This window comes from Oncorhynchus nerka, linkage group LG6 (genome assembly GCF_034236695.1).
Source record: "Oncorhynchus nerka isolate Pitt River linkage group LG6, Oner_Uvic_2.0, whole genome shotgun sequence".
NCBI lineage: Eukaryota > Metazoa > Chordata > Actinopteri > Salmoniformes > Salmonidae > Oncorhynchus > Oncorhynchus nerka.
Window position 1 is genome coordinate 78,223,675 of NC_088401.1, and position 24,937 is coordinate 78,248,611.

The 24,937-nt window shown below is 46.9% G+C and overlaps 1 protein-coding gene across 1 annotated transcript in view; it reads right to left on the reverse strand.

The window, feature by feature from the left end:
- Positions 1 to 13,778: 13,778 nt before the first annotated feature.
- Positions 13,779 to 24,937, reverse strand: part of LOC115130977 (androgen receptor-like) — a 41,691-nt gene continuing 30,532 nt past the window's right edge. Inside the window, exons 4-10 of the mRNA XM_065019885.1 lie at positions 18,998 to 19,306; positions 18,396 to 18,605; positions 17,387 to 17,531; positions 16,660 to 16,790; positions 16,424 to 16,575; positions 14,141 to 16,048; positions 13,779 to 14,048 (exon numbers count right to left, since the gene is read on the reverse strand). Coding sequence (XP_064875957.1) covers positions 15,881 to 16,048; positions 16,424 to 16,575; positions 16,660 to 16,790; positions 17,387 to 17,531; positions 18,396 to 18,605; positions 18,998 to 19,306 — 1,115 coding nt within the window. The 3' untranslated portion in view covers positions 13,779 to 14,048; positions 14,141 to 15,880. The remainder of the gene's footprint in view (positions 14,049 to 14,140; positions 16,049 to 16,423; positions 16,576 to 16,659; positions 16,791 to 17,386; positions 17,532 to 18,395; positions 18,606 to 18,997; positions 19,307 to 24,937) is intronic.

Below are 24,937 nucleotides of genomic sequence, written 5' to 3' on the forward strand. Positions count from 1 at the left end.
ACCTTCTCCTCCTCCCCATTCCCTTTCCTCTCCACCTTCTCCTCCCCTATTCCATTTCATCTCCACCTTCTCCTCCTCCCCATTCCCTTTCCTCTCCACCTTCTCCTCCTCCCTATTCCTTTCCTCTCCACCTTCTCCTCCTCCCTATTCCCTTTCCTCTCCACCTTCTCCTCCTCCCTATTCCCTTTCCTCTACACCTTCTCCTCCTCCCTAATCCCTTTCCTCTCCACCTCCTCCTCCGTATTCCCTTTCCTCTCCACCTTTTCCTCCTCCCTATTCCTTTTCTCTCCACCTTCTCCTCCTCCCTATTCCCTTTCCTCTCCACCTTCTCCTCCTCCCTATTCCCTTTCCTCTCCACCATCTCCTCCTATTCCTTATTCCATTTCCTTCTCCTAATCCCTTTCCTCTCCTCCTCCCCATTCCCTTTCCTCTCCACCTATTCCTCCTCCCATTCCCTTTCCTCCATTTCCTCCTCCACCTTCTCCTCCTCCCCTATTCCCTTTCCTCTCCACCTTCTCCTCCTCCTATTCCCTTTCTCTCCACCTTCTCCTCCTCCCTTTCCTTCCACCTTTCCTTCCATTCCATTTCATCTCCACCTTCTCCTCCTCCCCATTCCCTTTCCTCTCCACCTTCTCCTCCTCCCTAATCCCTTTCCTCTCCACCTCCTCCTCCGTATTCCCTTTCCTCTCCACCTTTTCCTCCTCCTTATTCCCTTTCCTCTCCACCTTATCCTCCTCCCTATTCCCTTTCCTCTCCACCTTCTCCTCCTCCATATTCCCTTTCCTCTCTACCTTCTCCTCCTCCCTAATCCCTTTCCTCTCCACTCTCCTCCTCCCTATTCCCTTTCCTCTCCACCTTCTCCTCCTCCATATTCCCTTTCCTCTCCACCTTCTCCTCCTCCCTATTCCCTTTCCTCTCTACCTTCTCCTCCTCCCTAATCCCTTTCCTCTCCACCTCCTCCTCCCTATTCCCTTTCCTCTCCACCTCCTCCTCCCTATTCCAATTCCTCTCCACCTTCTCCTCCCTATTCCCGTCTCTCTCCACCTTCTCCTCCTCCATATTCCCTTTCCTCTCCACCTTATCCTCCTCCCTATTCCCTTTCTCTCCACCTTCTCCTCCTCTCCCTATTCCCTTTCCTCTCCACCTCCTCCTCCCTATTCCCTTTCCTCTCCACCTTTTCCTCCTCCCTATTCCCTTTCTTCTCCACATTCTCCTCCTCCCTATTCCCTTTCCTCTCCACCATCTCCTCCTCCTTATTCCATTTCTTCTCCACCTTCTCCTCCTCCCCATTCCCTTTCCTCTCCACCTTCTCCTCCCACCTATTCCATTTCATCTCCACCTTCTCCTCCTCCCCATTCCCTTTCCTCTCCACCTTCTCCTCCTCCCTATTCCCTTTCCTCTCCACCTTCTCCTCCTCCCTATTCCCTTTCCTCTCCACCTTCTCCTCCTCCCTATTCCCTTTCCTCTACACCTTCTCCTCCTCCCTAATCCCTTTCCTCTCCACCTCCTCCTCCGTATTCCCTTTCCTCTCCACCTTTTCCTCCTCCCTATTCCCTTTTCTCTCCACCTTCTCCTCCTCCCTATTCCCTTTCCTCTCCACCTTTTCCTCCTCCCGGTTCCCTTTCTTCTCCACATTCTCCTCCCTCCCTATTCCCCTTTCCTCTCCACCATCTCCTCCTCCTTATTCCATTTCTTCTCCACCTTCTCCTCCTCCCCATTCCCTTTCCTCTCCACCTTCTCCTCCCCCCTATTCCATTTCATCTCCACCTTCTCCTCCTCCCCATTCCCTTTCCTCTCCACCTTCTCCTCCTCCCTATTCCCTTTCCTCTCCACCTTCTCCTCCTCCCTATTCCCTTTCCTCTCCACCTTCTCCTCCTCCCTATTCCCTTTCCTCTACACCTTCTCCTCCTCCCTAATCCCTTTCCTCTCCACCTCCTCCTCCGTATTCCCTTTCCTCTCCACCTTTTCCTCCTCCCTATTCCCTTTTCTCTCCACCTTCTCCTCCTCCCTATTCCCTTTCCTCTCCACCTTCTCCTCCTCCCTATTCCCTTTCCTCTCCACCTTCTCCTCCTCCCTATTCCTTTCCTCTACACCTTCTCCTCCTCCATCCCTTCCTCCACCTCCTCCTCCTATTCCACCTTTTCCTCCTCTCCTCCTCCCTATTCCCTTTCCTCTCCACCTTCTCCTCCCCCTCCCCTAATCCCTTTCCTCTCCACCTCCTCCTCCTCCCTATTCCATTTCTTCTCCACCTTCTCCTCCTCCCTCCATTCCCTTTCCCCTCTCCACCTCTCCTCCTCCTTTCTTCTCCACCTTCTCCTCCCCCCTCCATTCCATTTCCTCTCCACCTTCTCCTCCTCCCTCCCTTTATTCCCTTTCCTCTCCACCTTTTCCTCCTCCCTATTCCCTTTCCTCTCCACCTCCTCTCCCTATTCCTCCCTCCATTCCTCCTTTCCTTTCCTCTCCACCTTCTCCTCCTCCTCCCTATTCCCTTTCCTCTCCACCTTCTCCTCCTCCCTATTCCCTTTCCTCTACACCTTCTCCTCCTCCCTAATCCCTTTCCTCTCCACTTCTCCTCCTCCCTATTCCCTTCCCTCTCCACCTTTTTCCTCCTCCCTATTCCCTTTTCTCTCCACCTTCTTTCCTCCTCCTCCCTATTCCCTTTCCTCTCCACCTTCCTCCTCCTCCCTATTCCATTCCTCTCCACCTTCTCCTCCCTATTCCCTCTCCACCTCCTCTCCACCTTTTCTCCACCCTCCTCCCTATTCCCTTTCCTCTTTTTCTCCTCCTCCCTATTCCCTTTCATCTCCACCTTCTCCTCCTCCCATTCCCTTCCTTTCTCCACCTTCTCCTCCTCCCTATTCCCTTTCCTCTCCACCTTCTCCTCCTCCCTATTCCCTTTCCTCTCCACCTTCTCCTCCTCCCTATTCCCTTTCCTCTCCACCTTCTCCTCCTCCCTAATCCCTTTCCTCTCCACCTCCTCCTCCGTATTCCCTTTCCTCTCCACCTTTTCCTCCTCCCTATTCCCTTTTCTCTCCACCTTCTCCTCCTCCCCATTCCCTTTTCCTCTCCACCTTATCCTCCTCCCTATTCCACCTTCTCCTCCTCCCTATTCCCTTTCTCTCCACCTCTCCTCCCATTCCTTCCACCTTCTCCTCCTCCCCACCTCCTCCTCCATATTCCCTTTCCTCCTCCACCTCTCTCTCCTCCTCCCTATTCCCTTTCCTCTCCACCTTCTCCTCCTCCCTATTCCCTTTCCTCTCCACCTTCTCCTCCTCCCTATTCCCTTTCCTCTCCACCTTCTCATCCTCCCTAATCCCTTTCCTCTCCACCTCCTCCTCCCTATTCCCTTTCCTCTCCACCATCTCCTCCCTATTCCCTTTCCTCTCCACCTTCTTCTCCCTATTCCCTTTCTTCTCCACCTTCTCCTCCTCCCTATTCCCTTTCCTCTCCACCTTCTCCTCCTCCCTATTCCCTTTCCTCTCCACCTTCTCCTCCTCCCTATTCCCTTCCTCCCTATTCCCTCTCTCCACCTTTCCTCCCCTATTCCCTTTCCTCTCCACCTCCCTCCTCCCCTATTCCCTTTCTCCTCTCCACCTTATCCTCCTCCCTATTCCCTTTCCTCTCCACCTCCTCCTCCCTATTCCCTTTCCTCTCCACCTTCTCCTCCTCCCTATTCCCTTTCTTCTCCACTTTCTCCTCCCTATTCCCTTTGTTCTCCACCTCCTCCTCCCTATTCCCTTTCCTCTCCACCTCCTTCTCCCTATTCCCTTTCTTCTCCACTTTCTCCTCCCTATTCCCTTTCCTCTCCACCTACTCCTCCCTATTCCCTTTCCTCTCCACCTCCTCCTCCCTATACCCTTTCCTCTCCACTTCTCCAGACCATCTCCCCAGTACTCTCTCCCCTCTCACCTCCTCCTCTCCTCTTCCTCCCGTTTTCCCAACTCTCTACAACGTCTGCCCATCTTTCAGTCCTTTCCTTTTCTCCCTTCCCTCTCTCTTCCTCCTCTTCCCTCCATCCAGACCATTTCACAAGCCTCTTTATGATGCAGCTAAAAGCAGATCATGTTCAAACACTCCTTTAAACGGCACACACTCTCTCTCTCTCTTTCTCTCTCCTGGGATATCTTCCTTTAAACCCACAGTGAGATGAGAGGGGCTGTCTGGTGAAATAGTAATAGTCTGTTAATTGGTTGTTAATGGACTGGGTTTTGGTAATAGTCCCAATAGTCTCCTGTTTATTACCATTCCACAGCCCTGTGAGCCCTGGTCATAGTGTAGGGTTACACCTCTACAACTGGCTGATTGCTTTCTGCTCACAGTAAACCAAGAACAGCGTCCCAAATGGCACCCTATTCACTATAAAGTGCACTACTTTCGACCAGGGCCCATTGGTGCACTTTATAGGGAATAGGGTGCTGTTTTGGACGCACAATATATTGTGTTATCCGGAGGGTGGATGTTAATCTCATTATTGTTTTATGTGCTGCTGCTCTGGTTTATAATTGTCATTTTTTGGCCCCAAGTGAAGTGCTCTAAGTGTTGACCACATTGTCTAGTGAGATTATTCTCCGAACCCCTAATAAAGTCACCCAACATCAATGTGAAAGACTGGTGGAGAGCAGGCCATGACGCATGAAAGCTGGGATTGTAAATCAGGGTTATTCCACCAAATATTGATTTCTGAACTCTTCCTAAGTTAAAACATTAGTATTGTGTTGTTTAAAAAGGAATATGAACTTGTTTTCTTTTCGTTATTTGAGTTCTGACAACACTGTATCTTTTTTTTGTATTTTGACCAGTTGTCATTTTCCGCAAATAAATGCTTTAAATGACAACATTTTTATTTGGAATTTGGGAAAAATGTTGTCAGTAGTTTATAGAATGAATCAAAAATGTTCATTTTACCCAACCAGATACCTATAAATAGTCAAACCAGGGAAACTTATAATTTTGCAGTGGTCGATTAATTATTTCCAGAGCAGTATATAAAAGTACACTACATGACCAAAAGTATGTGGACACCTGCTCGTCGAACATCTCAAACCAAAGTCGTGTGCATGAATATGAAGTTGGTCCCCCCTTTGCTGCTAGAGCAGCTTCTACTCTTCTGGGAAGGCTTTTCACTAGATGTTGGAACATTGCTGCGGGGACTTGCTTCCATTCAGCCACAAGAGCATTAGTGAGGTCGGGCCCTGATGTTGGGTGGTTAGACCTGGCTCACAATCGGTGTTCCAATTCATCCCAAAGGTGTTAGATGGAGTTGAGGTCATGGCTCTGTGCAGGCCAGTCAAGTTCTTCCACACCCATCTCAGCAAACCATTTCTTTATGAACCTTTCTTTGTGCATTGTCATACTGAAACAGGAAAGGGCCACAGAATCGTCTAGAATGTCAAATCAAATCTTATTTGTCACACGACCCAAACACAACGGGCGTAGGTAGACCTTACAGTGAAATACTTACTTACAAGCCCTTAACCAACAGTGCAGTTTTAAGAAAAGTAAGTGTTAAATAAAAATAGATAACTAAAACATTGAAATAACAAATAATAAAGAACAGCAGTAAAATAACAGTAGCGATGTACACGGGGTACAGGTACAGAGTCAATGTGAGGGTGTACCGGTACAGAATCAATGTGGAGGCTATATACACGGGGTACAGGTACAGAGTCAATGTACAGAATCAATGTGGAGGCTATACAGAGTCAATGTGAGGGGTACCGGTACAGAGTCAATGTGGAGGCTATATACAGGGGGGTACCGGTACAGAGTCAATGTGGAGGCTATATACAGGGGGTACCGGTACAGAGTCAATGTGGAGGCTATATACAGCGGGGTACCGGTACAGAGTAAATGTGAAGGCTATATACAGGGGGTACCGGTACAGAGTCAATGTAAGGAGGCTATATACAGGGGGTACCGGTACAGAGTCAATTTGAGGAGGCTATATACAGGGGGTACAGGTACAGAGTCAATGTGCGGGGGCACCGGTTAGTCGAGGTAATTGAAGTAATATGTACATGTATGTAGAGTTAAAGTGACTATGCATAGATAATTAACAGAGAGGATCAGCAGCGTAACAGAGGGGGTGGAGGGGGTGCGTCAATAGTCTGGGTAGCCATTTGATTAGCTGTTCAGAGTCTTATGAGTCTTGTGGCTTGGGGTTAGAAGCTGTTAAGAAGCCTCTGGGACCTAGACTTCGCGCTCGGGTACCACTTGCCGTGCGGTAGAAGAGAGAACAGTCTATGACTAGGGTGGTTGGAGTATTTTTAGGGCCTTCCTCTGACACCGCCTGGTATAGAGGTCCTGGATGGCAGGAAGCTTAACCCCAGTGATGTACTGGGCCGTACGCACTATCCTCTGTAGTGCCTTGCGGTCGGAGGCCGAACAATTGCCATACCAGCTAGTGATGCAACCAGGATGCTCTCGATGGTGCAGCTGTAGAACTTTTTGTAGAACTTTTTGAGGATCTGAGGACACATGCAAAATCTTTTCAGTCTCCTGAGGGGGAATAGGCTTTGTTGTGCCCTCTTCACGACTGTCTTGGTGTGTTTGGACCATGATAGTTTGTTGGTGATGTGGACATCAAGGAACTTGAAGCTCTCAACCTGCTCCACTGCAGCCCCGTCGATGAGAATGGAGGCGTGCTCGGACCTCCTTTTCCTATAGTCCACAATCATCTCCTTTGTCTTGATCACATTGAGGGAGAGGTTGTTATCCTGGCACCACATTGCCGAGGTCTCTGACCTCCTCCCTATAGGCTGTCTCATCATCGTCGGTGATCAGACCTACCACTGTTGTGTCGGCAGCAATCTTAATGATGATGTTGGAGTTGCGTCTGCCATGCAGTCATGAGTGAACAGGGAGTACAGGAGGGGACTGAGCACGCACCCATAAGGGGCCCCAGTGTTGAGGAACACGTGGCAGATGTGTTGTTATCTACCCTTACCACCTGGGGACGGCCGTCAGGAAGTCCAGGATCCAGTTGCAGAAGGGGGTGTTTAGCTTAGTGATGAGCTTTGAGGGTACTTGTATGCTGTAGGGTTAAGATTTCCCTTCACTGGAACTAAGGGTCCTAGCCCGAGCCATGAAAAACAGCCCCAGACCATTACTCCTCCTTCACCAAACTTTACAGTTGGGGTAGGTAGTGTTCTCCTGGCATCCGCCAAACCCAGATTAGTTTGTCAGACTGCTAGATGGTGAAGCGTGATTCATCACTCCAGAGAGTCCAATGGCGCCGAGCTTTACCCCACTCCAGACGATGCAAGGCATTGGTGATTTTAGGCTTATGTGTGGCAGCTCGGACATAGAAACCCATTTAATGAAGCTTCCGACGAACAGTTCTTCCACTAACATACCATTCAAATGGCTCTTTCAGCCACACCCGTTGCTGACAGGTGTATAAAATAGAGCACACAGCCATGCAATCTCCATAGACAAAGGTTGACAGTAGAATGGCCTGTACTGAAAAGCTCAGTGACTTTCAATGTGGCACCATTATAGGATGCCACCTTCCAAACAAGTCAGTTTCCAACAAGTCAATTCCTGCCCTGCTAGAGCTGCCCCAGTCAACTGTCAGTGCTTTTATTGTGAAGTGGAAACGTCTAGGAGGAACAGCAGCTCAGCCGCGAAGTGGTAGGCCACACAAGCTCGCAGAGCGGGACCGCCGAGTGCTGAAGCGCGTAAAAATCAACAACACTCACCTCCGAGTTCCAAACTGCCTCTGGAAGCAGCGTCAGCACAGGAACTGTTCGTTGGGAGCTTCGTGAAATGGGTTTCAATGGCCGAAGAGCTGCACACAAGCCTAAGATCACCATGTGCAATGCCAAGCCTCGGCTGCAGTGGTGTAAAGCTCGCTGCCATTGGACTGGAGCAGTGGAAACACAACACCATCTGGCAGTCTGATGGAAGAATCTGGGTTTAGCGGATACCAGGAGAACGATACATGCCCCTATGCATAGTGTCAACTGTAAAGTTTGGTGGATGAGGAATAATGGTCTGGGGCTGTTTTTCATGGTTAGGGCTAGGCTCTTTAGTTCCACTGAAGGGAAATCTTAGCGCTATGGAATACAATGCCATTCTATACAATTCTGTGCCTCCAACTCTGTGGCAACAGGGGAAGGCACTTTCCTGTTTCAGCATGACAATGCCCCCTTTTACAAAGGTGAGGTCCATACAGAAATGCTTTGTCGAAAACGCTGTGGAAGAACTTGACTGGCCTGCACAGAGCCGTGACCTCAACTCCATCTAACACCTTTGGGAAAAATTGGAATGCCGACTGCGAGCCAGGCCTAATCGCCCAGCATCAGTGCCCGACCTCACAAATGGTCTTGTGTCTGAATGGAAGCAAGTCCCCGCAGCAATGTTCCAACATCTAGTGAAAAGCCTTCCCAGAAGAGTGGAGGCTGTTATAGCAGCAATGTTCCAACATCTAGAGGAAAGCCTTCCCAGAAGAGTTGAGGCTGTTATAGCAGCAATGTTCCAACATCTAGAGGAAAGCCTTCCCAGAAGAGTGGAGGCTGTTATAGCAGCAATGTTCCAACATCTAGTGGAAAGCCTTCCCAGAAGAGTGGAGGCTGTTATAGCAGCAATGTTCCAACATCTAGAGGAAAGCCTTCCCAGAAGAGTGGAGGCTGTTATAGCAGCAATGTTCCAACATCTAGTGAAAAGCCTTCCCAGAAGAGTGGAGGCTGTTATAGCAGCAATGTTCCAACATCTAGTGAAAAGCCTTCCCAGAAGAGTGGAGGCTGTTATAGCAGCAATGTTCCAACATCTAGAGGAAAGCCTTCCCAGAAGAGTGGAGGCTGTTATAGCAGCAATGTTCCAACATCTAGAGGAAAGCCTTCCCAGAAGAGTGGAGGCTGTTATAGCAGCAATGTTCCAACATCTAGAGGAAAGCCTTCCCAGAAGAGTGGAGGCTGTTATAGCAACAATGTTCCAACATCTAGAGGAAAGCCTTCCCAGAAGAGTGGAGGCTGTTGTAACGGCAAAGGGGGGACCAACTCCATATTACTGTAATACCCATGATTTTGGAATGAGATGTTCGACGAGCAGGTGTCCACATACTTTTGGTCATATAGTGTATAACCAGTCAGAACGACTCCTTGGACATTGATTCTGTTTCTACTGCATGTTCTACTCTGGTGAGCATTGGGTTTTAAGTGTTCATATGTATATAAATATACATCCAATAGGAATGTAAAAAACTAGAGTTATTTGTGATTATGATGTTTGTCTCTACTCTCCAGTACCCCCACTACAGTGGCAATGTAATATTGATGTACAAATGGCTGGGAGACCGACCACACACACACACACACACACACACACACACACACACACACACACACACACACACACACACACACACACACACACACACACACACACACACACACACACACACACACACACACACACACACACACACACACACACACACACAAATCAAATGGAATCACAACTAAAAGTTTAACTGTCGACGTCAACACATCTATTTTTGATCATTTCAACTGTACGAGATGCCAGTCCTTTTAAAGTCAAACCACAAGGGCAATGTTGCAAAGAATATAGTTAGAGATAAGTGATATTTCAGCACTCGATCACTCTTAGTTCTGCGTCATTTATGAGGAGACAAATAGTTGTTGAGTGTTGTTTGGAGCACGAACTGTGTGTGTGTGTGTGTGTGTGTGTGTGTGTGTGTGTGTGTGTGTGTGTGTGTGTGTGTGTGTGTGTGTGTGTGTGTGTGTGTGTGTGTGTGTGTGTGTGTGTGTGTGTGTGTGTGTGTGTGTGTGTGTGTGTGTGTGTGTGTGTGTGTGTGTGTGTGTGTGTGTGTGTGTGTGTGTGTGTGTGTGTGTGTGTGTGTGTGTGTGTGTGTGTGTGTGTGTGTGTGTGTGTACTTAACATGGCCGTATGGCCGTAGTGCAGGATGTTACTCTGACAGAGTTGTGCTTTTTACAGTGGGGGTCTTTTGGACATCCAATCCAATGAACTAAAATAGACTAGTGGCTTTCAGTCGGAGTCATGTCACTCCTCTCGGTGGAGAGATGTACTAAAACATTTCACTAACAGAAAGAAGAATGTTTGTCATTTTTCATACAACCAGAGAGAGTAAATGGACTGTTAAAACCCACAGGAAACAGAGTGATTCAATGTGACATTGGTTCTGGTTAAGACTGGTCGGAGTGTGAGTCTGAAATTACACCCTTTTCACGATATAGTGTACTACTTTGACCAGAGGCCTGGTCAAAAGTAGTGCACTATGTAAGGGTTAGAGTAAGTAGTGCACTATAAAGGGTGCCATTTGGGATAAACACACAGATTTATAGACAGTGGCTGTTTTGAACGAGACTATTTAGGTCCTGTTCCAATCTCCGTACTACTGTACCACCTAGCTTAGAGTACATGCCCATTGAAATGCTTCATACTAAGTGTCGTACCAGGTGTGGACATTGGAATATAGAGCCTAGGGCTTGAGCCGGCCCTAAAACATATTCTTATACAGTATTTCAACATAAAACATTGAGGGCAAGAGGTTGTTGTTCATGAATAATACATGAAGAAAGTTATGAGATCAGAAAATACAGTTTCATTATAAGCAACGGGATGATTGATGTATTTTCATGATGATTCCAGCAAGTAGAACTAATACAGTTGGTATCAATGTGGCAGACTGTCAGTCGCATTGACAGCTGGTCTTCGTTTGCTGCTTGTTGCAGTAACACTACAGTCCACTAGATGGATGTAGTTGATCACTGAAGTGCTCTGCTCAGACAAGCTGTTGTTAATTATGTTGCTGTGGGCTCTCATCTGGCTGCGAAGTAAAAACTACAAGACCCAGAAACAGACAATCACTGGGGCCTGTTCAGGATGCAACATTTTTTTTGTTTATTTATTCAGTTAAGAACAAATGAACAAATTCTTACTCACAATAATGGACTAGGAACTGTGGGTTAACTGACTTGTTGAGAACAACAGATTTTTACTTTGAGATTTTTACTCAGCTCAGGGATTGATGTAGCAACCTTTCGGTCACTGGCCCGAACGCTCTAACCACTAGGCTACCTGCCTCCCCACTCTAACCACTAGGCTACCTGCCTCCCCCCTCTAACCACTAGGCTACCTGCCTCCCCCTCTAACCACTAGGCTACCTGCCTCCCCCTCTAACCACTAGGCTACCTGCCTCCCCCTCTAACCACTAGGCTACCTGCCTCCCCCTCCCCCTCTAACCACTAGGCTACCTGCCTCCCCCTCTAACCACTAGGCTACCTGCTGCCCCCTCTAACCACTAGGCTACCTGCCTCCCCCTCTAACCACTAGGCTACCTGCCTCCCCCCTCTAACCACTAGGCTACCTGCTGCCCCGTTCGTAATTTTTTGTTGTTGTTGACAGAATGAGATAGAAATGTATTCACTGAGTAGAACATACCTTTTAGAATCAGGCCACTGACTTATTAGTGAGGTAAGGTATTTATTTAACCATATCACCTCACTGAATAGAACATACCTTTTAGAATCAGGCCACTGACTTATTAGTGAGGTAAGGTATTTATTTGGTAAGTAGAAATGTGAACTCGGACAGGATAAAGTATTGGTGAAGCTCAATACTTCAATAGATAGTAACACCTTACCTGAAAGAGAAATATAGGCTTTTCATGGAAAACGACTGGGATTGAGTCAGAAATTGGCACCCTAAATAGTGCAGGATATTTGGCCAGAGCCCTATGGGCCCGACTCAAAATCTAATCAAATTGTGTTGGTCACGTACACATATCTAGCAGATGTTATTGTGGGTGTAGTGAAATGCTTGAGTTCCTAGCTCCAATAGTGCAATAATATCTAACAATTCACAATACACACAAATTTAAAGTAAAATAATGGAGTTAAGAAATATATAAATATTAGGACAAGCAATGTCGAAGTGGCATTAACTAGAATACAGTAAATACATATGAAATGAGTAAATCACTATGTTAACAATATTAAAGTGACTAGTGTACCATTATTAAAGTGGCCAGTGACTTCATGTCTATGTATATAGGGCAGCAGCTTCTAAGGTACAGCTTCTAAGGCTCTCAATTGTGCATCTGTAAGCTTGTGTCTTAGGGGCCAAGCTGAATTTCTTCAGCATCCTGAGGTTGAAGAGGTGCTGTTGCAGCCTTCTTCACCACACTGTCTGTGTGGGTGGACCATTTCAGATCGTCGGTGATGTGTACGCTGAGGAACTTGAAGCTTTTCACCTTCTCTACTGCGGTCGATGTGGATAGGGGCGTGCTCCCTCTGCCGTTTCCTGTAGTGCTCTAGAAGTTATACGGTTCTATTCTGGACACACCCTGTATGCCTGATTCCCTCTGGACACACCCTGTATGCCTGATTCCCTCTGGACACACCCTGTATGCCTGATTCCCTCTGGACACACCCTGTATGCCTGATTCCCTCTGGACACACCCTGTATGCCTGATTACCTCTGGACACACCCTGTATGCCTGATTCCCTCTGGACACACCCTGTATGCCTGATTCCCTCTGGACACACCCTGTATGCCTGATTCCCTCTGGACACACCCTGATTCCCTCTGGACACACCCTGTATGCCTGATTCCCTCTGGACACACCCTGTATGTATGCCTGACCTGATTGCCCCTCTGGACACACCCTGTATGCCTGATTCCCTCTGGACACACCCTGTATACCTGATTCCCTCTGGACTGGACACACCCTGTATGCCTGATTCCCTCTGGACACACCCTGTATGCCTGTACCCTGCCTGATTCCCTGGACACACCCTGGACACACACACCCTGTATGCCTGATTCCCTCTGGACACACCCTGTATGCCTGATTCCCTCTGGACACACCCTGTATGCCTGATTCCCTCTGCCTGATCTGGACACACCCTGTATGCCTGATTCCCTCTGGACACACCCTGTATGCCTGATTCCCTCTGGACACACCCTGTATGCCTGATTCCCTCTGGACACACCCTGTATGCCTGATTCCCTCTGGACACACCCTGTATGCCTGATTCCCTCTGGACACACCCTGTATGCCTGATTCCCTCTGACACACCCTGTATGCCTGATTACCTCTGGACACACCCCTGCCTGATTCCCTCTGGACACACCCTGTATGCCTGATTCCCTCTGGACACACCCTGTATGCCTGATTACCTCTGGACACACCCTGTATGCCTGATTCCCTCTGGACACACCCTGTATGCCTGATTCCCTCTGGACACACCCTGTATGCCTGATTCCCTCTGGACACAATGCCTGATTCCCTCTGGACACACCCTGTATGCCTGATTCCCTCTGGACACACCCTGTATGCCTGACCCCAGTGAACCCTGTATGCCTGATTCCTCTGGAATATGCCTGATTGTTTTGATTTGTTATGCCTGATTTAGATGCCTGATTCCCTCTGGAACAGAAGCCTGATTCCCTCTGGACACACCCTGATTTGTTGGACACACCCTGTATGCCTACCACTATGCAACATATAATCCATTCCATATTGACAGAAGTCATGTATACTTTGTGTTTGATATGGTGTTATATACAAAGGTCAAATGAACAGCTATAGGCACCTCTTTGTCTGTGTCTATAGAGTGATTCCTCTGAATGATGTGTAATCCCTCTGGACACACCCTGTATGCCTGAATGGACACAATGCCTGATTCCCTCTGGACACACCCTGTATACCTGATTGGACACAATGATTCCCTCTGGAAAGCCTATGGACACAGGCACCTCTTTGTCTGTGTCTATAGAGTATGAATGATGTGTAATTCAAATGAACAGCTATAGGCACCTCTTTGTCTGTGTCTATAGAGTATGAATGATGTGTAATTCAAATGAAAAGCTATAGGCACCTCTTTGTCTGTGTCTATAGAGTATGAATGATGTGTAATTCAAATGAAAAGCTATAGGCACCTCTTTGTCTGTGTCTATAGAGTATGAATGATGTGTAATTCAAATGAACAGCTATAGGCACCTCTTTGTCTGTGTCTATAGAGTATGAATGATGTGTAATTCAAATGAACAGCTATAGGCACCTCTTTGTCTGTGTCTATAGAGTATGAATGATGTAATTCAAATGAACAGCTATAGGCAATTATGAAATGTAATTCAAAAAAGCTATAGGCACCTCTTTGTCTGTGTCTATAGAGTATGAATGATGTGTAATTCAAATGAACAGCTATAGGCACCTCTTTGTCTGTGTCTATAGAGTATGAATGATGTGTAATTCAAATGAAAAGCTATAGGCACCTCTTTGTCTGTGTCTATAGAGTATGAATGATGTGTAATTCAAATGAACAGCTATAGGCACCTATTTGTCTGTGTCTATAGAGTATGAATGATGTGTAATTCAAATGAACAGCTATAGGCACCTCTTTGTCTGTGTCTATAGAGTATGAATGATGTGTAATTCAAATGAACAGCTATAGGCACCTATTTGTCTGTGTCTATAGAGTATGAATGATGTGTAATTCAGAAGAATTATGTCTTATTTTGACATATTGTGTAATGTACTACTTACTACATTTTGCTGAAACTATGAAAGAGAAAATAATGGTAAACTGAAAAGTAAAAGCGAAAAACAACAATCTGAGATGCACATTCAGGATCAAACCCCAGCTTGAGATCAGGGGATCCAACGTAATCAATGGCATAGATTCTGGTGACTGCCGGTGAAGTGAAGGATAGTGAACAATACAGAATGATATTCAGTTTGGATTCCAGGCTAGTGACTAGCAGTGCAAATGAAGAGTATGTGTGGGACCCAGGGGAGACCAACTGCCACCTCTCATTGAAGCCAGGCTGTTTTTTTCCAGAAAGCAGGATCCCCTGTTAAAGCAAATGGTTGCCATATAGTAAATAGCAACCTTCAGGTCAATATTCAAAGAAAAAAAAGAAAAAAACATTAGAAGACAATCATGTTCCAGATAATTGCTTCTATTACAACAGATGTATGTCCTTGAACCAACTTTTTTTTTTAAATCACACAAAGAAGTTATATGGATAATTGAGTTGCTATGGCAGCCTGCAGTACCCCGGTCGGCTATCATTTCAACTTGAGAAACTCAATGAGAGGGGCAGCACTGAGCTAGCCTGCAACATCACTTCCTGGAGTAGCTCAAACTGTGCATGTGATGTCTACATAAACCTCCCTCATGAGATGCCATCTTAGCATGCTAAAACTGACTTGATATGATGTCATCGATGGCTTTGTGTCTAATTATGTACAGTAAATGGTTGGGTGTCTAACAAGGTTATAGTTATAGTTTTGACCTCCAAGGTGTTTTGTGATATATTGAACCAGGGTTAGGTTTACTCCCACCTCGCGGGTAAAACATTTCACTGGTACCCCTCTTGACGGCAAAAAAAAATAAATGTTTTTAAGTACATTTTCTGCAATTCTGCACATTTTGACATGGGGCAGAGAGAAAATGTTGTGGTTTTAAAGCATATATTCCTGATATTCTACACATTTGGCCATGGGGCAGAGAGAAAATGTTGTGGTTTTAAAGCATATATTCCTGATATTCTACACATTTGGCCATGGGGAGGAGAGAAAATGTTGTGGTTTTAAAGCATATATTCCTGATATTCTACAAATGTTGCCATGAGGCAGAGAGAAAATGCTGCAGTTTTAAAACACATTTCATGCTATTCTACTCATTTTGCAATGGGGTGGAGAGAAAATCTTGCTGTTTTAAAGCCAATTTTCTACAATTCTACACATTTTTCCAGGACTTATGAGTTCATATGATATCTGAGTGAGAGAGACTGACAAAATCAATGGGGGACCCTGGGTTGAATGTCTAGCAGATTGTTTTGTTATTGTCTGTCCCTCTTTTAGGATGAATTGTAATGGGATGACCCTCTAGCAAGGTGCATTGTGAAAGAGGATTGGCTGAACCATGCCTGTGAGAATCTTGGGCACGTGAACGCTGACAATCTCAGAGATCATCTCTGGATAGCTGACTCTGGTGGGCAGAGACTGGGCCTGGATAAACAGATCATAGGTGAACTGGTGCAGCTTCCTTACAATCTGAGAGAAAGAAAAAGAGAGAAGGAGAGAAAGAGGGTGGGTGGGTAGAGAGCGAACAGGGGGAGAGATGTTAACTTTCAATACCACCAAAGCAGGGGGGGTTGATCAGGTCAGGGGTCAGAAGTTAGTGATAGTAGATCTATATTACCGGGTGTAGGTAGTTCAGTAGCTGTGTTAGCTGGGACATGTGTTGTGTACGGGTTAGGGGTCAGAGGTCAGGGTTAGTGTATATTACCGGGTGTAGGTAGTCCAGTCTCAGTGTTAGCTGGAACAGGCGTTGGTTAGGGGTCAGAGGTCAGGGTTAGTGTATATTACCGGGTGTAGGAAGTTCAGTAGCTGTGTTAGCTGGAACAGGCATTGGTTAGTGTATTTTACCGGGTGTAGGAAGTCCAGTAGCTGTGTTAGCTGGAACAGACGTTGCGTGTGGTGTTTTTCTCCATGGTGGCTGGCCAGACGATCCAGCTCCTTGATGTAAGAGATCCTCAGCTCGTCAAAACACTTCTGATTCCTCAGACCCTCCACAGGGACTAACAGACACAAATAAATAAGCAGATATTGAACCAGATAATGATACAGTCACTTGGTGTCAGTGTGTCAGTGATGTGACTTACTGATGCTGAAGAGGAGCAGAGCCTTCATACAGAGGAACTCGTCCTGGGTGACTCTGAGCAGACAGAACCTCTGGGACAGCAGACGGAACCGGACACAATGTTCATACATACTGGACACACGCATCCTCTGACTGGAGTGCGGGGGGGTAGGTAGAGCGAGACAGACAGAGAGAGAGCGAGGCAGATAGGTAAGAAGGTGAGAGGGAAAGAGAGAGAGGGTGAGAAGGTGTGAGAGAGGGTGAGAGAGATAGAGGGTGAGAAAGTGAGAAAAAGAGAGGGTCAGAGAGAGAGGGAGAGAGCGAGAGAGAGGGTCAGAATTTGAGAGCGTCAAGTTGAGAGAGAGGATCAGAAGTTGAGAGAGAGAGAGAGGCTCGGAAGTTGAGAGAGACAGGGAGGGGGGGGGTCAGAAGTTGAAAGAAAGAGAGGGCCAGAATTTGAGAGCGAGAGAGGGTCAGAAGTTGAGAGAGAGAGAGGGGGTCAGGAGTTGATAGAGGGACGGCAGTTGAGAGAGAGGGTCGGCAGTTGAGAGCAGAGAGGGTCAGAAGTTGAGAGAAAGAGAGGGTCAGAAGTTGAGAGAGCGAGAGAGGGGGGGGGTCAGAAGTTGAGAGAGAGGCTCAGTTTAATGTTTATTCTTAATTTAGGATTGTTTATTTCCCTTTTATTTATTGTCTAGAGAAAGAGAGAGATTTATCAATATTGTATTCAGCAAGACAATAGTTGTACTGACTCGTTGAAGATGAGGTCAGGAGCAAAGTAGAGCTCTCCAGCGTCTGTGTTAGTGTAAGACCTCCAGCCCAGAGCGAACACCATCAACCCCAGCCATGAAGACTGGATCACTGACATCTGGTCTTCTACATGCAGCTGTCTGAAACCTACAGAGAGAACATCATCAACCCCAGCCATGAAGACTGGATCACTGACATCTGGTCTTCTACATGCAGTTGTCTGAAACCTACACAGAGAACATCATCAACCCCAGCCATGAAGACTGGATCACTGACATCTGGTCTTCTACATGCAGTTGTCTGAAACCTACACAGAGAACATCATCAACCCCAGCCATGAAGACTGGATCACTGACATCTGGTCTTCTACATGCAGTTGTCTGAAACCTACACAGAGAGAACACCATCAACCCCAGCCATGAAGACTGGATCACTGACATCTGGTCTTCTACATGCAGCTCTTAGAAACACACAGTGCAGGGAGAATAAAATACGTGATGAGTAGAGCCTCCTCTGGTGGGAAGGACATAGAAAACTAGAACCGAGGCTACAGCACTGGTATCAGTCATACACAGACCAGCTCTCTGTCCCCCAGCTCTCTCTATCACACCTGGGTTAGTGGGTTGGTACCATGTAGTGGTTAGGTAACAGTAAGATAGAGGGTTGGTAACATGTAGTGGTTAGGTAACAGTAAGAAAGAGGGTTGGTAACATGTAGTGGCTAGGTAACAGTAAGATAGAGGGTTGGTACCATGTAGTGGTTAGGTAACAGTAAGATAGAGGGTTAGATTGTTGGTACCATGTAGTGGTTAGGTAACAGTAAGATAGAGGGTTAGAGGGTTGGTACCATGTAGTGGTTAGGTAACAGTAGGATACAGGGTTGGTACCATGTAGTGGTTAGGTAACAGTAGAATACAGGGTTAGTAACATGTAGTAGTTAGGTAACAGTAGGTTACAGGGTTGGTAACATGTTGTGGTTAGGTAACAGAAGAATACAAGAAGAATGGTTTACCTGGCATGGCTTTAGCCCAGTTCACCACAGACACCAGTTGCCTCTCTCCCAGCTCGTTGAGGCTGGACAGTAGGGAGGTGAAACAGTCTGGCTGGGAGGTGTCATGGCCTGCGTTGACCATTCCTGGCTCGATGGAACTCAGGACGTTGAGGAGGGAGGGGCGTAGACTAGGGGAGGGACCAAGAGTGGGAGCCTGCGAAGCACCACAGCCTGCAGAGAGGGATATGAGATGAGATGAGTTGAGACAAGAGATATGTGACAAAATTAGACAAGTTGAGACTGAATATGTGCTGCCTTTCATCCAGGGTTGATCGTAAATTCTGAATTAAGTTGTAACTGCTTTCTTTGTTAGGGATCATTTGAAAAAATTACATTCTGGTTAAGAAAAATATTTCACATACGGGCGGCAGGGTAGCCTAGTGGTTAGAGTGGTAACCGGAAGGTTGCAAGTTCAAACCCCTGAGCTGACAAGGTACAAATCTGTGGTTCTGCCCCTGAACAGGCAGTTAACCCACTGTTCCTGGGCAGTCATTGAAAATAAGAATTTGTTCTTAACTGACTTGCCAAGTTAAATAAAGGTAAAATAAAATATTGATCCTCACATTGAGCCTGTGGGGAAATGGTGGCTAACTGTAGTCCCCCAGTCCTCTCTCCAGTCCTCTCTCCTTCCCTCTCTCCAGTCCTCTCTCCAGGCCTCTCTCCTTCCCTCTCTCCAGGCCTCTCTCCTTCCCTCTCTCCAGGCCTCTCTCCTTCCCTCTCTCCAGTCCTCTCTCCTTCCCTCTCTCCAGGCCTCTCTCCAGTCCTCTCTCCAGGCCTCTCTCCTTCCATCTCTCCAGGCCTCTCTCTGCCAGGTGCCTGTGTTCCCCCCTCCACTCCTCCTTTCAGTGGGCCAGCTCCCCTCAGCTTCCGGCCTAAAATGCACCACACACAGAAGTAGGACAGAGAGAAAGGCCCCTTTACCACTAGGAGATATGAAGGAGTCTGAGGAGTGGGGTGAAGAAAGAGAATGCTAGGTTTCCATTCACATGACATCCTTGCCTTAACCTTTCGTTGTGGCTGCTGGCCATGTGACATTCCTGGTCTGCAGCTCAAATTGACCGTAAATATCACAGTAGCCACTAGCCAGTAAGCATATTATTTATATGTTTATTTGAAAACATTTTACACTCTTGAATAATACAACCAAACCATATTACACTCTTGAATAATACAACCAAACCATATTACACTCTTGAATAATACAACCAAACCATATTACACTCTTGAATAAGGCAAAACTTCACAAGCATGTACATGCAGACAATTAAAAGGTTGATTTTCTCATCTGTAGGCTACACTTACATTTTTGCTTCAAGAAAAAGGCACAGAGTTGCTTTTGTAACAGAATGTCTTCATCACGTAATGTTAGCCTATCAAAAATGAATGATTAATGCTCTCATTCTAATATAAAATTACAAAAGGACTACCTTATAACAAACCTGGCTTCATTTTTATCAATATCATGCAAATCAGTAGATGTGGTAAAAGCTCATTGTGACTGAAAACATGGTTACAAGTGAATTCACTGCAATACGTTTTATATGGAAGTCCATACCTGCCACCATTAAATTAAATAAACATAAACATGCCTCGTGATTTGTCCAAGTGCACAATTAGTCTGTGCTTCAATCTGAACAACTGTAGCCTACAGATAACACCCACAGCTGCAGATGGGTGATTGTCATGAAACCATTTTTAAACATGTCTATAGCAAATTGAGTTGGGAAAAAAAACATGATGCATCTGTAAAATCAGCTATAATTTTTGGGACTAAGTTAATGTCTAGTTTTTGGCAAAGTGTATTATTTTAAATACATTTGACATTTATGCCTGAATTTTTCACCCCAGATTTTCATTGCCGAAATGAGTCCGGATTCAATTTCTCGGGTCATTTTATAAAATGTTACTTGAGAAAAACCTGAAAATAAAAGAGAGCCGCACACTCTAGGAGCTCAGATGCAAAAATGTAATACCAACGTTTCGACAGCCAAGCTGTCTTCATCAGGGTATAATCACAAACACTGCGGGATGACTCGATGACTTGAGAAAAACCTAACTGATTTGAATTAAACACAAAATATGTTGCTGGAGTTTGACCATAAAAATTGTATACTAGTTGAATTTTACATGAAACTATAATATTTATCACATACAAATAGTGCCTCATTACCATAACAAATATGTGTCTCATTACCATAACAATTGTTCAAATTCCTGTAAAAACCGACATCTCATTACCATAACACTTGTTAAAGTTCCTGTAAAAACCGACATCTCATTACCATAACACTTGTTAAAGTTCCTGTAAAAAAACGACATCTCATTACCATAACACTTGTTAAAGTTCCTGTAAAAAAACGACATCTCATTACCATAACACTTGTTAAAGTTCCTGTAAAAAAATGACATCTCATTACCATAACACTTGTTAAAGTTCCTGTAAAAACTGCAATCAGTTTTCAAATAAAGTTATATTCACCCATGATGCATCATCTAGAGGAGTAGAAGCTAATGTATTTGTGTGTGTGCCTTCAGAATGAGGTTCTTATCCTTTTCATTACTAAAATGTAGGGGAAAAGACTGATTAAATGTTATCGTAATTTTATAATTAAATGTTTTATTTTTAGTGTTGTTTTTAACTCAGGCATTTTCATTAGGAGAGTAATGTAAAATATATATATATTAGCAATTGATTTGTTTATTACTTTTTTGGATTGTTGCGGTAATGAGAATTTTGTGGAAATTGTGGTAAAATACATAATATCTTATTTTTTAAAAACAATAATAATTATGATAGATAAATACAGATCCAGATAGCCTAGAGAAGCATATTGTCTCTGAACCCATCTGGGGAAACTGGCCTAAACAATGTATTTATAGCCTAAAATTGGCCAAATTATTTGTGTTCTGACAAAATGTGACTGTGATCAAATTTGGTTTATATTCACACTTCGGGTGGCTAGGCTACCTAGGCCTTTTTAATCGAAAATGATTGGCTGAAATGAATCGATCAACACAATAGTGATGACATACAGTATGAGTATCTTTTTAATTACAGACGCAAAGCCCTAAACCAAGCAATCCCTGCATACAGCCAGCTCAGCCCTGTTAGTTTGTGTCCATTCTGTAACGGTTTTCTAAAGTTGAAGGAGAGGCGGACCAAAACGCAGCGTGGTTGAAGTTCATGTTTTTTAATAAGACAACTAAACATAATACAAAACAACAAACGTGGAAAACCGAAACGGCCCTATCTGGTGCAACAAACACAGAGACAGGAACAATCACGCACAAACACACAGTGAAACCCAGGCTACCTAAGTATGATTCTCAATCAGAGACAACTAATGACACCTGCCTCTGATTGAGAACCATACTAGGCCGAAACATAGAAATACCCAAATCATAGAAAAACAAACATAGACTGCCCACTCCAACTCACTCCCTGACCATACTAAATAATGACAAAACAAAGGAAATAAAGGTCAGAACGTGACAGTACCCCCAAAGGTGCGGACTCCGGCCGCAAAACCTTAACCTATAGGGGAGGGTCTGGGTGGGCGTCTGTCCGTGGTGGCGGCTCTGGCGCAGGACGCGGACCCCACTTCACCATCGTCTTAGTCCGCCTTCTTGTCCGCTTCCGTGGCCTCCTAACCACGGTGACCCTACTAAATGACCCCACTGGACTGAGGGGCAGCTCGGGACAGAGGGGCAGCTCGGGACAGAGGGGCGGAAGCTCTGGACAGAGGGGCGGAGGCTCTGGACAGAAGGGCGGAGGCTCTGGACAGAAGGGCAGGGGCTCTGGGCTGAGGGACTCTGGCGCCTCTGGGCTGAGGGGCTATGGTGGCCCCTGGCTGACTGGCGGGCACTGGCTGACTGACGGCACTGGCGGGCACGGCGGCCCCTGGCTGACTGGCGGCCCCTGGCTGACTGGCGGCACTGGCGGCCCCTGGCTGAGAATCCCCCTGGCTGACTGGCGGCCCCTGGCTGAGAATCCCCCTGGCTGACTGGCGGCACTGGCGGCCCCTGGCTGACTGGCAGCACTGGCGGCCCCTGGCTGACTGGCGGCCCCTGGCTGAGAATCCCCCTGGCTTACTGGCGGCCCCTGGCTGACTGGCGGCCTCTGGCTGACTGGCGGCTCCTTGCAGACTGGCGGCACTGGGCAGACTGACGGCACTGGCGGCGCTGGGCAGACTGATGGCACTGGCGGCACTGGGCAGACTGGCAACTCTGATGGAGCTGGGCAGACGGGTAGCTCAGATGGCGTTGGGCAGACTGGCGACTCTGATGGCGTTGGGCAGACTTGCGACTCTGATGGCGTTGGGCAGACTGGCGACTCTGATGGCGCTGGGCAGACGGGAAGCTCCGGCAACGCTGGAGAGGAAAGCTCTGGCAGCGCTGGACTGAGAAGCTCTGGCGCCTCTGGAATGAGGGGCTCTGGCGCCTCTGGAATGAGGGGCTCTGGCGCCTCTGGAATGAGGGGCTGGAGCTCTGGCAGCGCCGAACAGGCGGGAGACTCCAGCTGCGCTGGAGAGGAGGAAGGCTCTAGGAGCGCCGGAGAGGCGGGAGATTCCGGCAACGCTGGACAGGCGAGGCGCACTGTAGGCCTGATGCGTGGTGCTGGCACTGGTGGTACTGGGCTGAGGACACGCCCAGGAAGCCTGGTGCGGGGAGCTGCCACTGGAGGGCTGATGCGTGGAGGTGGTACCGGATAGACCGGACCGTGCAGGCGCACTGGAGCTCTTGAGCACCGAGCCTGCCCAACCTTACCCGGTTGAATGGTCCCGGTCGCCCTGCCAGTGCGGCGAGGTGGAATAGCCCGCACTGGGCTATGCAGGCGAACCGGGGACACCGTGCGCAAGGCTGGTGCCATGTAAGCCGGCCCAAGGAGACGCACTGGAGACCAGATGCGTAGAGCCGGCTTCATGGCACTTGGCTCGATGCCCACTCTAGCCCGGCCGATACGCGGAGCTGGAATGTACCGCACCGGGCTATGCACCCACACTGGGGACACCGTGCGCTCCACCGCATAACACAGTGCCTGCCGGTCTCTCTCGCCCTCCGGTAAGCACAGGAAGTTGGCTCAGGTCTCCTACCTGGCTTCGCCACACCTCCTGTGTGCCCCCCTCCAAGAAATTTTTGGGGGTGCCTCTCGGGCTTCCTTGCCAGCCGTGTTCCCTCATATCGCCCGGCTCCTCTCTCCGGCTGCCTCTGCTCTCCTAGCTGCCTCCACCTGTTCCCATGGAAGGGGATCTTTTCCCGCCAGGATCTCCTCCCAGGTGTAGCAACCCTTGCCGTCCAATACATCGTCCCAAGTCCATTCCTCTTTGCGCCGCTGTTGCCCGTTACCACGCCGCTTGGTCCTGTTGTGGTGGGTGATTCTGTAACGGTTTTCTTGAGTTGAAGGAGAGGCGGACCAAAACGCAGCGTGGTTGAAGTTCATGTTTTTTAATAAGACAACTAAACATGAACATAATACAAAACAACAAACGTGGAAAACCGAAACGGCCCTATCTGGTGCAACAAACACAGAGACAGGAACAATCACCCACAAACACACAGTGAAACCCAGGCTACCTAAGTATGATTCTCAATCAGAGACAACTAATGACACCTGCCTCTGATTGAGAACCATACTAGGCCGAAACATAGAAATACGCAAATCATAGAAAAACAAACATAGACTGCCCACCCCAACTCACTCCCTGACCATACTAAATAATGACAAAACAAAGGAAATAAATGTCAGAACGTGACACATTCGCAGTTGTTGTCTCTGCCTGTGTAAAGTGTTTTAATGTTGCCACCCTCCCTAGGGCCAGGAGTTTTTCCAGGATCTTAGAAAAAAACTTATGACCTGATATTTAAAAAAATGTTTACTGGTAATTTATGACTATGTCATAAGCTAGAACTACGCTGTGATTAAGGTTTCTACAAGCTCCATTCTGTTGATCTACATGCGTGCACGTGGGTGGAGTGGGATTTTTTTAAAATCGGATTAATAATAAAAATATATACCTCGCAAATATTCTTAATCTTGCCGTTGTTACCTAAAACAGTATCTCAGTTTGATTTGCTGCTTGTGTATTCATTCCCCTATCAGCTAAAAATAGAGTTTAGTTGGCTACAGCAGTTTCTACCATTTCGTAATAGCCTGTAATCACTAGTTATTACAGGCTATAACCCTAACTCTAACAAAATGACATTTTGTGTGGATTCTATTAAGGTTCAATGTTGTTTGGTTTATTGTTTGAACAGTAGTGGAGATGATATTTGCTTGTCAATGCAAGATAGGCTTATTTGATGCATAGCCTATACTGTTGATCAGATGAAGGAACCAAGCAACCGTCGTTGCCTACACAACACTGCCCGACCGCTACCGAAGAGATGATGCAGCGCTTTACAGTTCTCGTGTGGCACAGCTGCGGAGTCACCGAAATCACGTTTTCTCCCCCTCTCCCGCAGCACACCCCATCCCCAGTGCGTGTGCCATTGCTGTGACTTCT